This window comes from Leopardus geoffroyi, chromosome B2 (genome assembly GCF_018350155.1).
Source record: "Leopardus geoffroyi isolate Oge1 chromosome B2, O.geoffroyi_Oge1_pat1.0, whole genome shotgun sequence".
Classification (NCBI taxonomy): Eukaryota; Metazoa; Chordata; class Mammalia; order Carnivora; family Felidae; genus Leopardus; species Leopardus geoffroyi.
Window position 1 is genome coordinate 38929723 of NC_059332.1, and position 15392 is coordinate 38945114.

Here is a 15392-nt window from a genome sequence, read left to right on the forward strand (position 1 = left end):
TCCCTCTCCTGCCAGACACCTTCCTGCCTTTGCCACAGCCCCCGGCTCACCTGTAAATCAGTACCTCATCGTCGGAGCAGTTGTACTGCAGCTGGTACATCTTCACGCGGGGCGCCGACTTGCTGACCGACCACTTGACCAGGGCCGAGGTGGTAGTCACATCAGACACGAGCACAGCCCGCTCCGGGGGGCTTTTGGGCGGCTCCCCGCCCCCACTGCCTCCCCCTCCCCGGCTGGTCTTGCTGGAGCCAGTGATGTCTGAGAGGCGGGACTTGGGGGGTGCCGTGCGGCTGGTGCTGTTGCTGACATGCGGCAGCTGGACGATGGACACCTCCACCATGGCCGTGGCCTCCCCGGCGGCGTTGGCGGCGATGCAGGTGAAGGCGCCGCTGTCCTGGGACGTGGTGATGAGGATGTCCAGGGTGCCGTTGTCGTACACGGCGGTCCTTGAGGAGTTCCCCACCAGGCGGTCGTCAGGGGCCACCCAGTGGATGAGGGGGCCGGGGTCCCCGATGGCCTTGCACTTGAGCGTGGCCGCCTGGCCCTCCAGAACCAGCAGCCTGTGCGTGTGCTGGGTGATGAGAGGCGGCTCGCACACAAACTCCTCCTCTCGCACGTGCCAGAAGTAGCGGCCCTTGAGGCCGCCGGGGGAGCCGCAGGTCTCCAGGTCGTCGTCCCGCTGGAGCCTCCGCAGCCAGAGCAGCTCACAGTTGCAGTGGAGCGGGTTCCCCCCAAAACTAAAGGACAAGGGTGGAGCAAAAGGCGTGGCAGTCAGGGCGGAGGCTTGGGAGCGGGCGAAGATGGGGTCCGGGGGCAACTTTTGCAGCCGGTTGGAGGTGAGGTCGAGGCGAGCCAGTTTCTGCAGGTCGGCGAACGTCCCCTCGGCAATGTGGTCCAGCAGGTTGTGGTCCAGGCTCAGCTGGTGCAGGTTGACCATGCGCCGCACGGAGCCCCAGGGCAGGCCGTGCAGGTTGTTGTAGGAGAGGTCCAGGTCCTCCAGTGTCAGCAGGAAGTCCTCGAAGGCCTCGTCGGCGATGCCGCCCAGCTGGTTGTTGTTGACGATGAGGTGCTGCAGGTTGACCAGGCCCCGCAGGGTGTCCTCCCCGAGGCTGGGCAGCCGGTTGCTGTCCAGATGCAGGGAGCGGAGGCTCTCGAGGTCCAGGAAGGAGAAGGGCTGGATGTGGCTGATGGTGTTCCTGGACAGGGTCAGGTCCACCAGCCCCGTCATGTTGGCGAAGTCCTGGCGGCCGATGTGGATGATGAAGTTGCCACCCAGACGCAGCTCCACCGTCCGCCGGTCAATGTCAGGGGGCACGAAGAGCAACCCCTTGGAAGGGCAGAGGGTCCCCAGTGACTCAGACAGGTTCTGGCAGACACAGTACTTGGGGCAGGCGTCGACCACGGCAAACGCCATGCCAAACGCCAGCAGGCCACCAAGCAGGGTCTCCATGGTCTGGTCACTCAGGCCGTGGTGCCTAGAAGGGAGGGACACAAGGTCAGGGTCAAGAGGCCACTTCTTAATGCCCCACCAGAGCTTCACTGGTCACCCCAACCCCTGCCTTGGGGGGGCAGCAGAGAATGGCCTGTGCTCGTGCGAGGTCTAACCTCTTCTTCCAACCAGTCCCTTTCATACAGTTCCACTCCCCCCGCGCCCTTAGTTATCATCACCTTCTAACAGACTATTTAATTTACTTACTAATTATATTTATGGAATATTTCTTATCTCCCCCACGAGAATGTCAGCTCCACAGGGATAGATTATTTTGATCTGTTTTGTGAATTGCTGTATCCCACATGTCTAGCACAGTGTCTGGAACACAGTAGGCGCGCTATAAATGTGTGGAATGAATGGAGGGACAAATCCATACTAGTGGTTCCAGTAATCATCATCAGATTTGAAAAGTGTGTTACGGATGTATCTTGAAGCAGTTTTACTTTCTTTTTTGCTGTTGTTGTTTATTCATTTTTTTTGATAGAGAGAGAGTGTGAGTGGGGAGCGGCAGAGAGAGAGGGAGGCACAGAATCTGAAGCAGGCTCCAGGCTCTGGACTGACAGCAGAGCCCGACATGGGGCTCGAACTCACGGAGTGTGAGATCACGACCTGAGCTGAAGTCGGACGCTTAACCGACTGAGCCACCCAGGCGCCCCGCAGTTTTACTTTCTAAATTGGTTTAGGCTTAGCATTCCTTAGGAACAAGGACATGGACAGGGAGAGAGCTGACCCCTGGAGAACTAGTCATTGGGGTTTTGGGGGAACTGGTTATAGGTAAGTTTCACCATGGAGAGTCCACACAGTAGATGAATCTTTGGGAAATGCAGAAGAGGGGTGAGACAGGAAGCAAAGGCATGAACTTCTTCTGTGCTGGGTCCTCTGCCCAGACCTTCAGGTACATCACCTCATTTGGGCTTTGGGAACATCTGTCATAAGGAAGGGCTTATCTGTGTATATAGATGAGAACTTGTCCACCGCTGAACAGCCTCCTTCAGGTGTTCACTCAAAAGTCACCTTCCCTCCCGACGCCCCACCCTGACGTGCACATCCCTTTTCCTTACTTTGTATTTTCTCCTTGAAACTGATCACGATCTAACCTCCTGTCTATTTATTTGACCTACTTGTCTTGTTTAATGCTTGTCTTCTGCACTGGCAACAGAGCCCCAAGATGTAGGGGCTTGTTTTTATTCACCACCACATACTCAAAGGCCGAAAGTACTGCCTGGTGCATAGTCTGTGCTTCTGCATGAATGGATATCTAGGGAAGGAAGAAATGGCCTTTGACTCAGGTCTTTGTGCTTCCAAATCTTAGAGTTTTCTCACTATTCCATGTTGTACTAGCTGTGGCTCCATTTATGTAGTGCTGAAAACATCAATGGAGTTGGACTTTTGAAAATCCCTGCACGCGGGTTGTGTAGCCTCACGCAGACCAGCGCTCTCAAACTGCCTTCTAGCAGTGCAGGCTAGGGTTCTGCAAGAAAGGCGTTCTAAGGCCACCGAGTTGGGGACACATTGCCTGCTCTCTCTTGCTCTCGCAAAAGCTCGATATGCGTTAGCAAGTGCAGAAAGGTTGAGAAATTCTGCTGCAGTAAAGAAAATAGATTAATGTTTAATTCTACATTGATTTGCCTTTTTTAGCTAAAGATACTCTTTTTGGGGAGCAACGATCATTAATATCTTGAGGAAGTAGGGCTCCATAGCTCCCAGTTTGAGAAGCCCAGACACAGAAAAAACAGCCAGCTGATTTGAAAGGCTGTATGGTAAATTTAAAAACCTACTCCAATTAGATATTACTTTATTGTGAAGATGTGAATTTCATTATTGTGTCTATTTCAGGGTAAATCTCCCACCTAAGACCCTTCAAGGGCCAGAGACTTAATCTGTATTCCATCTGGAGAGTGTTGTTTCTGCTCAGCGCTGTCCAATAGAAATGTAATTTACTAGCCATAAATGTAATTTAAATGTTCTAGCGGACATATACAGAGTAAAACAGAAAAAGATGAAATAAATTTTGATAATATATTTTATTTAAACCACTATATTCAAAATATTATTTCACATGTAATCAATACATACAATTTTTAAGATATTTAACATTCTTTTATTTGCACTAAGTCTTTAAAATTGGGTGTGTATTTAATACTTAGAGCACATTTTAAGTGCTCACTAGCCATATGTGGCTATTGGCTACCATATTGGACAGTGTTGTTGGAGCAGGTGTTGGCTAACTATAGCCAAGGGCCGAATTCAGCCTGCCACCTGTTTATGGAAATAAAGTTTTATTAGAACATGGTCATGTTCAATTCATTTACATATTATCTATGGCTATGTCTTGTGTGTGTGTGTGTGTGTGCGTGTGTGTGCCTGCGTGCGTGTGGGCACACACTACAATGGCAAAGGTGAGTAGTTGTAGCAGATTTAATGTGGCCAGCAAAGCCTAGAGTATGTATTGTCTTGCCCTTTACAGAAAATGTTTGCCAATATCTGTTGTAGAGGATTTTTTCCCCCTCTTCATCTTCTTCATTACAAGCACCCTCATCAAGCCTTTGCCAACACGCCTAATTCCACACAGTTCTGCTCTGGGTTTCCATGAGCAGCCATCCACCCTGCCAGTCCCTGCTTTACAGACCTGAGGGGTTATCATCCGACCCTGAACCAGGTCTCGCCAGAGACATCCAGCCCAGAGGTGTCTGCATGTGAAAGATTTCCACCTGCCACGTTCCCTGTGCTCAAATGAGCTCGGGCTTTCTAGGTTCATACTTAGCTGGAGTCTGATAAAACAAACAGGAATCTTCTCCATCTGCGCTGACCCTCTTCTTATATTTTTAGCACAAGAACAAATCTTTGCAAGGGCTGGTTCTGGCCACTACCCTAGTTTATCTCTTACCACCCTCTGTTCCATCGCTCTTCTTTTCCCAGCTAGGCTCAACGTCTCTCACTTATAAATGCCATGCTTGATCTTCCTCCAGGACTTCCAACATGCTCTGGTTTCTTCCTGGCCTCTCTCCCTAACTCCACTCCTGCCTGGCCAAGTTCCTATTCTACCTCCGGGTCTCAGCTTCAACACCACCTACTCCAGGAAGCCTCTCCACAACCTCAACCAAATTAAACCCTTCTGCTCTGTGCTCCTTATTCTATGCTTGTCCTACATACATGCTCACTGCACTTTTCATTATAATTCCTTAATTACTCAGCTATCTGCCTTCATAGACCGTAAACTCCAAAAGACAGGGACTTCACCTATCTTGTCCTCCAGTGCCTTGCACACACCCAACTCATCGTAAGTGCCCGGTAAATATCAATTAAATGAATGAATGAAGTACAGTACTGAGCAAAGCCAGTTTCTGGCATTGTCACTGAGGTTCCGAGGTCTGTATTAACACTGTTTAGGGTTCATTTGGTTAGTCAGCTGAGAAGACTATCTTTATGGAGAGGTGCGGTCACGGCAGAAACTTCAGAAACAACTTCTGGCCACCAACAGCTGCACTGCCCAGCGTGACTCACCATGGTCATGGAGTCAGGGAGTCCATATGTCTCTGGCTGTTGTGTCTGCTCAAGTAGAGGTGAACAGTACCCCTTATACCCACTGGGGATCCAGGGACAGCCACACCCAAGGATGTCCCTCCTTGGTTAAGTTGGAGGCATGCATGTGTGCATGTGTAGAGAGGGGGGTAGTGTGCTGGAAGCCTATGGTCCCAAGAGAAAGGCTTCCTCTTTATAAGCTCTTGTCGGTAAATGCTGAAGTGACCTGAGGCTAAGCAGCACTTCCAACATTTACACAACACGGCGTACATAGGAAGTGGTAATGTCTGTCAGGTTCCTATGAGTCCAGGGCCAAGCCTGCTGGTGGCCTGTGCTAGATCTCTTTGATTTGCCCCTCTGGATCCTTCCTTTACCCTCTCTGACCCTGCCCTGTGCCCTAGAAGGCTTGCTGTCTGGGCTGCATCAGTGCAATGTGGACAGACCGCCCCATCCTACGGCATCCTCTGGGCCTGCCCATCCTTGGTCCTGTCACCTGCCCTCTGATAGAGGGTGGCAGTGGCCACAAGCAGGGAAGCCCCGGGCACTTTGGGATGTACACCCTGCACAGGGCCCATTGTTTCAGACAGTTTTGTCTTTGTAAATTATGTTAACCAAACCTTATTTTTAAAAAGTTTGTGAAGGATTAACAAGTGTCTAATGAATTCAAATCTGTGACATAATAGAGCTGGGTAAATATATTTTAAGTAATCAGCATGGAAGCTTACTGACAGAGAAGGTGACTATTGAATCTTCATTAAAATTGTATTCCGAGAACCATCACTTATAATACTCCCATAGCCCAACAAAAAGCAGCTTAAACCCCAAGTCGGGAGGGAGGCAAGGGGAGCGTGTGGATGAGCGTAATTAATGCACCCCCAAAATGGAGGCTCCCTCTCCTGAGCAGGGATTTGAGCTGGAAGGAGCCACTAGGTCTCTCTAAGCATGTCTGGATGGGGCAGGTGGCAGAGGGGAGCTAAGAGAGGGAGAGATTAGGAGTAGAGATTTGGTTTCAGGAACAAAGGAGCGAGCGGATGAAAGCAGTCAGGAGGGGCTATGGGATTATTTGTGAGCAAAGCTGAGAGAGGTACACGGGGATCAGAAGCCAGGCAGTGACATGGATGCTGGTATCAAATGTCAGCATCAGCCTTCATGCAGAGGAATCTATCTGCAGAGGAGCAAGAGCTCGTCTGCTCAGAATGTCTAGGAGCCTGGGCCTGGGGAGGGGAGAGGAGGGGAAGAGAGGGAGGGGCGGGGCAGGGGCTGCCTGGAGACGCAGACAGAGGACCCAGGAGAGGAGGAGAAACACTACCCAGGACCGGCAGTGCCCGCAAGAATCTGCACAACTCTGGGCAGGAACAATGTCTCCTCCCTGCCTGGGTTTCTTCGGGTGGTTTTCCCAGCAACTCTGCCAGGTGAGTGTTGCCCCTGGTCCCTAAGGTATTCCTGTGCAATTAGGAACAGGTGTCCTTGCAAGGCATTTGTAGGGCCCCTTCGCTGGATAACCTTGTGCAGGAGACAACCCACCCTCCTGTACCTTGTGGCCTCAACTATTGCTATCCCCATTTTAACCACTGGGACTTGAGGTTCAAAGAGGTTTGGGCTGGCCAAACTCTCCCAGCTACCCCGAGAAAAGCCATGGTTTGAACTGAGGACTGTCAGGCTCTAGGCTGTCCTTGGAGTGGAGCAGGTCCCTCCAGAGGCTTCCATGTGCCTGGTGTACATAGAGAATCCTGCTGCTGCCACTATGGGATCGCTTAGTAACCTGTGACGGCCCAGCTGTTTGACTAAATTGGGGCTCTTGTGTTTCCTGCTTAGGGATGGTGTTCCCAGAGGCAGAGCCCTAACTGGCTCAGAAAGACCCACCTGTCAGGCTTCACGGCAGTGGGTCTCACACACACACACACACACACACACACACACACACAGGACGCACATGCGCACGCACACATACACACATGCATGCACACGCTTAAATATACTGGCAATAAATATAGCGTGTGGAACTAGGCTGATGGTTTGTAATCAGAATCTCCAGATGGGATTTTATATTTAAAACAAAAGGGAAAAAGAAAGATGAGGGCTGAAATCAGAAAACTAATGGACATGGCGGCAGAAACGGAAAGTTCCTGTTCCTTCCCTTGATGGTGAGACCACAGACTTTCCTCCCCACTCCCTCCGGCCCCTGGGCCCTGCCTCCCTGTCAGAACCACCTCGAGCTGTTCCAGACAGAAGAGGCAACATTTAGCAGATGGCTGGCACGATATATGTGATATCTCTCCACCCTGATTTCCATTTAAAAGATACCTTAGCAACCAGCCAAGGAGCCACCCGCCCCTGGAGCCTGTAAATCAAGTAAGATGCCTGCCTCGGCTTCAGGTAAAAAGAAATGGCCCCTCCAGGGTGCTCCCAGCCAGGAAAGTGTGAATTAATAAAAGTGGGAGGGGTTCGGATCTGTCAGGAGAGGCCGCTGCTTGCGCCTTCTTCCCAGACTCCCCCTCTTGAGGCACCTGCTGCTCCCCATAAATCATACCACTCCAGGCGAGCCCTGGAGGGACTTGCTCTGGAGCAAGGGGATGGGGAAAGGAAACCTGATTTCCAGACAAGAGCTGATGGGGCTGCTTTTTTTTTTTTTTTTTTTTTTTTGGCCTAGGAGTTGGCAGGTGATGGCCCTGCCCCCAGCCCCACGTTTGGCTCCAGTGTGAGGCTTTCAAGCCCTGTCAGCCCCATCTCCAGCAACTCTACCTCCCAGGCCCTCAGGAAAACAGACCGGGGCTTCTTCTAAGGAGAAGAAAAATGAGTTAGCATTAGAGAGCTGATTTCCCAAACCCCCTCTCTGATGCTGCCCTGTAGACAGATCCTTCTAGAATCCTGAGAAAGAGAGGAGGGAGCAAGCTTAAGGAGTATGTGCTGGAGAGAGCTGAGACCTCAGAGTGCCCAGTCTGAAGGGAGAGGCAGCGTCTTTGACCTCAGGCAGCACCGCCCGTTTTGATGTTGGAGTCACAGCTTCTAGTGTGAAGGGGGGAGGGGGAGAGAAAGAGAGAGGAGAGAGAAAGAGAGAGAGAGAGAGAGAGAGAGAAAGCCAAATCCCAAGGGAGCCCCTCCGAAGGTCCTAGTTTCTTGGCTACAGAAAGATACTCACGCAGGATGGGCAAAATCCTTTGCCGTGCTGTCCCCAAGCAAACCTATGGAGGCAGAGGCCACATCCGGAACCCCCAAAGTTCTGCACAAACTACTTTTAAAATGTGGTCTGCGATAGCACAGGCAACGGAACGGAAGAGGGAAATAATGTCTCAAACATCAAAAGGGCAGAATGAGCCCATTTAGGCTCTGTTTAAACTTCTATTGTGCAAGATAAGCAGTTGTTAGCATAAGTAAGTTATTAAGCTCAGAACCGCTTCCTCTCTGTTCTCAATGACAGCATTATGCCTCCGTGTTAATGCATCCATGATAGTTTTTATTGTGTTGCAATGTAATTACGTGTTTCTCTGTCTCATACTCCGTTCACCTGGGAACCCCTTCTTGGCAGGGACCATATTTTGTTCAGCTCTGAATCCCCAGGAGCAAGTTCAGTACCTGGCCCAGAGCAGGCATGTGGGACATGCTTGATGAGAGAATGAATGAGTGGTGGACTGAATGAATGAGTGCTCTAGCATGACCAGCTGAACCCTGGGGCACCTTTGCCACCCCGTCCATTTTGATTTGTTGATGCTGGAGAAGCCATGCCCCAGAGGGGAGCTTCCAACCAATGCTTCCCCATGAGAGGGGTGGAGGATACATACCTCGGCTCCTCCCCTGCTGGGGTGGGATGATGCTGAGGCACGTTCTTCCGTCCCCTAGTGGTCCCGGGTGAGCCCCAGATGCCCTTTGCTGCCACCTGCTCTTCTCACCCGATACTGGCTGTCTTCCCTTCCCCCTCTCACCTCCTACTCCTTTTCCTGGGTGTCCTGACTCCACCAGCCAAATAAGGCACTTACATTCAAATCCTTATTTTGGGTCCACTTCTGGGGAACCCAGCTCGAGGCAAACTCCTTAGTGATTGCTCTCATATATAAGGTACCAGCTGAGCTTGGGCCGCTGTGGAAATGTCAGCTACACGGAAATAAAAAATGATACGAAAATCACACACGTTCTCGTCAATGAGACACACACACACACACACACACACACACACACACGTAAAACTAGCAACTTGGTGAAGGAAGAAGATCTTAGCTCCCACACAAAGGACTGGCGGTAACGGTTGAAGGGCACCTGTCTTCTACCCAGCGTGTTCACGGCCAGCCCTCTGGTCTCAAGACCCGTGCGAGCCACTGTGTGAAGGAGCGTGGATGACGGAGGCCCATGTGTGGACGCGTGTGGCGTGTGGATGCCGGGGTTGGAACGCGAACGGAGGGGTGTGTGTGTGCGGGAACTGGCATGTCTGACTGATCAGGCGCCTGCAGGCGCCTCGTGTGTGAGTGAGGGGGTGCTGCATGAATGGAGGTGAGCGAGTGAGTGAGGGAACGGGTGTGTTTGCCTGAATGGAGGGCTGTGTGGGTGAAGGAGGGCCTGCTTTTAGGAACGGGGGCCTGGATGTGAATCAGGCTGCCTGTGAGCCGATGGCATGCGAGGCAGGGAGAGGGAGCAAGCTTGTTTGTCCGGCTTTGATGGAAACAAATGCTGTTTTGCTGCCGTGTCGTCCACCGCAAATGTGCTCCTCTCCGTGGCTGCCGGTGATCCGTCCCTGCCTAGGGGACACAGACAGCCCACAGGGCTGGCGGCTCCCGGCATCAGTTTAGGCCTCGACCTCCCTCCCTGTTCTTGCTTGTCAGCCTCTATTCCGGCGCTCGGGTGAGTGTGGGGGAGCTCTGGTCTCACACAGAGAGATTTTTGCTTTTGATTCAGTCCTGACTTTCGAGATGTTTTCTCTAAAATACCCCGTGCCCCCATTCCAAACGCTTTTTTGGATTCTATCACCTGAAGACTCACACAAGGGTCCTGCTCTGGGAAGCTGGGTGGACCACCCCTTTTGTACCTCAGAGGGAGAATATGGAGGGTATGGATCCACAGGGATGCCTTTCCAGGCACCAGGGCCTGTCTGGTCCTCTCTCCCTTGCTCAAAGCCTCCCCGCCACAAATTCATGTCCAAGGACCCAGTCCCTGCCATCTTAACCCTTTAATCCTTCCCTGCTGTAAATCACAGAGCACCCCTGGGTTCACAGCACCCTGCCCCCAAGAGCCCTGACCTTTCCCTGGTCCCCACACTCCGGGAGCAACCTCCGTGTGTGGTCCTCTCTGGGACTGGGCTAATGAAAGGAGCAGTGGGGTGGATAATTCAAAACGGCAGATAATCCAAAACTCATTTCCATTTGGCTAGGGAAGGTTCACATTATGATTTACTCTCCTCATTATGTTTGGCTCAGGCTAAAATTAAAATTGGCTTTTCTTCTTCAAGCCATCCAGGCTATAGGGTAGGCAATGACTGGATAGCATTAAAGTTCACTCCAGCTGGAGAACATAATTTAGGGTCGATATCTGATGAGGATATCAGACTTGAAGGTCACTAGAGGTAGAAGTTAAATCGCCCTCCTCAGACTGAGGCTCCCTGAGGGCAGGGCTGTGTCTCCCCCTCAGACTGGAGCTCCTGAAGTCAGGGTTGTGTCTCCCCCCTCAGACTGGGGATCCCTGAGTCAGGACTGTATCTCTCCCTCAGACTGGGGCTCCCTGAGGGCAGGGCTGTGTCTCCCCTCTCAGACTGGGGCCCTCTGAGGGCAGGGCTGTGTCTCCCCCCTCAGACTGGGATCCCTGAGGGCAGGGCTGTGTCTCCCTCCTCAGACTGGGGCTCCCTGAGGGCAGGGCTGTGTCTCCCCTCTCAGACTGGGGCTCTTTGAGGACAGGGCTGTGTCTCCCCCTCAGACTGGGGTTCCCTGAGGGCAGGGCTGTGTCTCCCCTCCTCAGACTGGGGCTCCCTGAGGGCAGGGCTGTGTCTCCCCTCCTCAGACTGGGGCTCCCTGAGGGCAGGGCTGTGTCTCCCCTCCTCAGACTGGGGCTCCCTGAGGGCAGGGCTGTGTCTCCCCTCTCAGACTGGGGCTCTTTGAGGACAGGGCTGTGTCTCCCCCTCAGACTGGGGTTCCCTGAGGGCAGGGCTGTGTCTCCCCTCCTCAGACTGGGGCTCCCTGAGGGCAGGGCTGTGTCTCCCCTCCTCAGACTGGGTTTCCTGAGGGCAGGGCTATGTTTAGTGTCTCTATCCCAAGCATCTGCTCACAGTTCTGTCTCTGGGACCTGAAGCTAGCCTTAGCATTATCCTTCTGTTCCCTCTATAGCCCTTCTCCTCACCCCAGTCTTGGGGGCTCAGGTGAAGGCCAGACCTCCAAGAAGCAGCCCTGCCTGGTGGGTAGGCAGCTGGGGTTCAGCCGGGCAGCCCCGGGCAGAGTATCATTCAAGTTCACAGGCTACTCTGAGAAGGTCTCATTACAAAGGCCTGTGGTTATTACCCTGCCCTGTTATTATGCATTCACCAGGACATCAAGCATGGCATATTTAATCTTGGGCTTCTAATAACACCTCTGATTATTAAAACAGAAAGAATTTAGACAATCAAATTGGCTTCTTGATGGGAGGGTTTTTCTTTTTTTTTGCCTGTTTCATCTTGCCTGTTTGTGGTGGCGGGGACAGGCCTGCTTCCTGCAAGGAGGAACATGGGTATAGAGAATCCCATGTTCACCTCCAAGGTCTGTCTGGTCTTTCCTTGAACTTGGAACAGAATCCTCAGCTGATGACCAACCTCGACTTATAAAGTGACACACAAAAGCAAGAGGACTTCTTAGTCGGGGCTACTTTTGCTGTCTTATAACCCCCACAATTTCCCTAGCAGACAGAAGGCCTAAGAAAAAGCCATAAGAGAAAAAAGGCTTCCTCCCACTTTGTAATAAGGGAATGGAACAAGGTCCTCCTGCCTGTCCCTTCGTTACGATGCTCTCCTGTGTCCTCCCAGTTCTGGGGACAAGGGGCAGGGACACATTATCCCTCAGAGTCCTTGGAGGAAACGGCCGACAGAGTCTAAGGGCTGCCTGAAGGGAGTTTAGTGAAGGGACGATGTACAGGGGTGTGGGCAGGGTTAGGGGAGACTTGGAGGGGTGGTGTAGCACCCAGGGACTGGCAACAGAGAGGATTTTACCCTTTTGTCCCCCAGGCCTGAAGGGGTAAAGGCAGAGGACAGTTTTAGGAATGTGTTACAGCCATGGGAGAAGAGTCGGGCAACAGGAGTTGTGGGGCTTGTGTAGAGGACACATTCACTGACAAACTGCAGCCTGGGATGGAGCGGGCCCAGGAGGGAAGGGCCTCTCTCCCATGCTGCCCTCTCACCACCTGCTGGTACCTTCCAGCAGCCAAACTCAGGAAGCCAGAGAACAAGGGGGCCTGCGTGAAGCTGCCACACAGGTCAGCCTCCCCGGCCGCAGGGCAGGGCTGTGGAGAGTGTACTTGGAGGCGCAGGTAGAAAATTATCTACACTCAGAAAGAGTGCCCTTCTCTTCTGTCAACTTTCCCAATGAGTTGGCAGATAATAAGGCCATTTGGAAGTGGAAGAAAAACAAGGAGGAAGCAGGAGGGGGGCGGGAAAAGGAGGAAGAGGAGAGAGAGAAGAGAGAGATTAATCCATTGGAAGCAATAAACCCCACAGATTCAAGGGCAGTAAATATGAATTCAATTTGGTTTTGCCATTTACAGTGCCGGCCTTCTTAAGCGCTGACAGGCTGATCAGATAAAAGTCACTGTCGCCACCAGGACGGCACATTTAAATTTTTATTGCAAACACCAGGCTCCATTACCCTGGGATTTGCTCTCTGCATTCCTAATATTGTCTTTCTTCGTGTTGGAATGTGAGCGTCCTGACTCCCACATAAGGACTAGCAGAGCAGGAAGAGCATGGTGCAGGGTTTCCAAGCCCCGAGTCCCCATCCTGGCCCTGCCCGGGACCCTCAGCAAGCCCCTTCTCTTCCTTGTGCCTCAGTTTCCTCACCTGGGCAATTTGGGTCTGTGTGTGTGTGTGTGTGTGTGTGTGTGTGTATGTGTTGAAGGGGTCATCTATTCAAGTCCATTTCTAGCCCATTGGATGAGATTTCGGGTGGGGGCAATGAAGACTCGGGCCACACAATCACCCAGCCCGTCAAGCGTGGGAAATGGAAGTCTCCTCTCTGTCTTCAAGTCTGAAAGCCTCACAAAGTTTCTCTTGTTCCTTTTTTCTTTTTCAGTTTACAGACTCATCTCTCCCTTCCCTTTATCTCCTTTTTCCTCCTGTCCCCCTTTCTCTCCATGACCTTCCATCCTTCCCCATTTCCCTCTGTCTCTGCCAGTCTTCTTTGTCCTCTCCTTCTTCTCTCCTTTGTCCTCTTCCCTGGAGACTATCTGGAGTGGAGATCTGGAACACTGCAGCCAATTCCTCCCTCCTACGACGCTCTACCCCACCCCGACTCCCCCAGACAGGGGACCTGATTGACTCAGCAGCAGGGACTCCATCATTTAATCAGGCTTCTGCTGAGTACCTGCTGGGACATGGGCATGCAGGACATGGGAGTGGACAGAACTGGACAGGACATCCCCCTTCTTCTCAGGAGGAGCTTAAAAATAACTACTTAGATAACTGTAACCCAGCGGGGTTGGGGGGGCAGTGTTTACAGGCTGTCTGGTGAGTCTGGCTCCTTCTACACGTTTTCTCCTTTAAACCATTTGACAGTGTAATACAACTTGCCCATTTTACAGATGGAGAAGCTGAGGTTCAGGAAGCTGACAAAGCTTGCTCAATGAATTAAGACAAAGGCAAGAGGTAGAGCTGGACTCCCAACCCAGATAAACCCTACCCCACCGCGGACAACACCGATCTCAAGATAGAAGGATGGCAAAATGCAATAGGAATTCTTCAGAAGACATTCCTCCTAACTAGGGCAATGGGACACTTCTGGAAGAAGGTAGCACTGATTGTGGCCTTACATGATAGGTGGTAGGATTTCAGCAGCTAGGGATGGTTGTCTTAATGAGAACATTCTAGAAGAACACAGATTCAAGGTGTTGTGGTAGTCTAACACAGCTGAGTAATTACAGAAAATTTTTTTTAAAGGAAGATCCTTTTGGAGGTCCTGGTTTGAGAAGTGCTGTCTTAAAAAGCTTGACCTCGGGGCGCCTGGGTGGCTCAGTCGGTTAAGCGTCCGACTTCAGCCAGGTCGCGATCTCGCGGTCTGTGAGTTCGAGCCCCGCATCAGGCTCTGGGCTGATGGCTCAGAGCCTGGAGCCTATTTCCGATTCTGTGTCTCCCTCTCTCTCTGCCCCTCCCCCGTTCATGCTCTGTCTCTCTCTGTCCCAAAAATAAATAAACATTGAAAAAAAAAATTAAAAAAATTAAAAAGCTTGACCTAGAAGCAAGGTGACTAAGTAAGCATACAGACTCTCCAGTCAAGCCACCTCATGCACTTGAATCCTGACTCTTACTAGCATGTGATCACGGGCAACTGGCTTGACCTCTCAGTGTCTTGGTTTCCTTGTCTGTGAAACTGGATAATTTCACAGAGTTGTGAAGATTAGCTAGGTCACTCCGTGTAAAACACACTTAAGCGGAGCTGAGCACATAGTGAAATCGCAAAACCGGGTCACCCATTATGATTCTTATTCTGTGACTGTCTTTAAGTCACAACTGGCTGTTCTCAAAAGCGTCTTTGGTAAAGAATGGATTTGGGATTGCCACTGAAATAGAAAGCTAAAACGTAAAACATATTCTAGAATTCTGCACTCCCAGGGATCTCTGCCACTAGTGGAAGAAATTCTGTTGTTGAGGTCACGTGGGTAGAAGTTAATGCAAGTAAAGCTGGGGTCAGGAAGCAACGCTTGAAATCTTCCTCCAAACTGGCTGCTCCCATTCCAGGGTCAGGCTTGGGGGTAGTTTGGGCATAGGATGCCTCTAGGCCCAGAGAAGAGGCTGAGATTTTTTTAAATTTTATTTATTTATTTTTTTGTACTGGGAGTATTTTCTGTTCACTCGCTGTGCCGGCCACAGAAAAGGAGGACCTTCCACTCCCTCTCTCTGATCGCTTCCAGTTTGTTAGTAAACTCCTTCTCTACCCTGCTTCTTACTACCAATGGCCGCTGGCACAGCTGCTGTGTGCTACGCTCATTACACTTCTGTCACTAAGGTTATGTGTATTTAGTGGGCAAAATCATTAGCACCTATAAATATTTATTGAGCACCTGCTGTGCTGGGCTCCATACAGAGTCTGAATAAATAGTTCCTCTCTGTTCTCTAGGAGACTGCAGTCTATTAAAGGCCAGATAGACCCAGCCATGAGGGAAGAGGGAGAGGTGTAGGGGGCAGCTGACAGATGATAGAAGCAAAATCGGCCCGGCCTACCTC

At 51.4% G+C, this 15392-nt stretch overlaps 1 protein-coding gene across 1 annotated transcript in view; it reads right to left on the reverse strand.

The window, feature by feature from the left end:
• The window catches only part of LRFN2 (leucine rich repeat and fibronectin type III domain containing 2), a 183756-nt gene that overhangs the window by 41313 nt on the left and 127051 nt on the right, over positions 1-15392 (reverse strand). Inside the window, exon 2 of the mRNA XM_045498093.1 lies at positions 51-1475. Coding sequence (XP_045354049.1) covers positions 51-1450 — 1400 coding nt within the window. The 5' untranslated portion in view covers positions 1451-1475. The remainder of the gene's footprint in view (positions 1-50; positions 1476-15392) is intronic.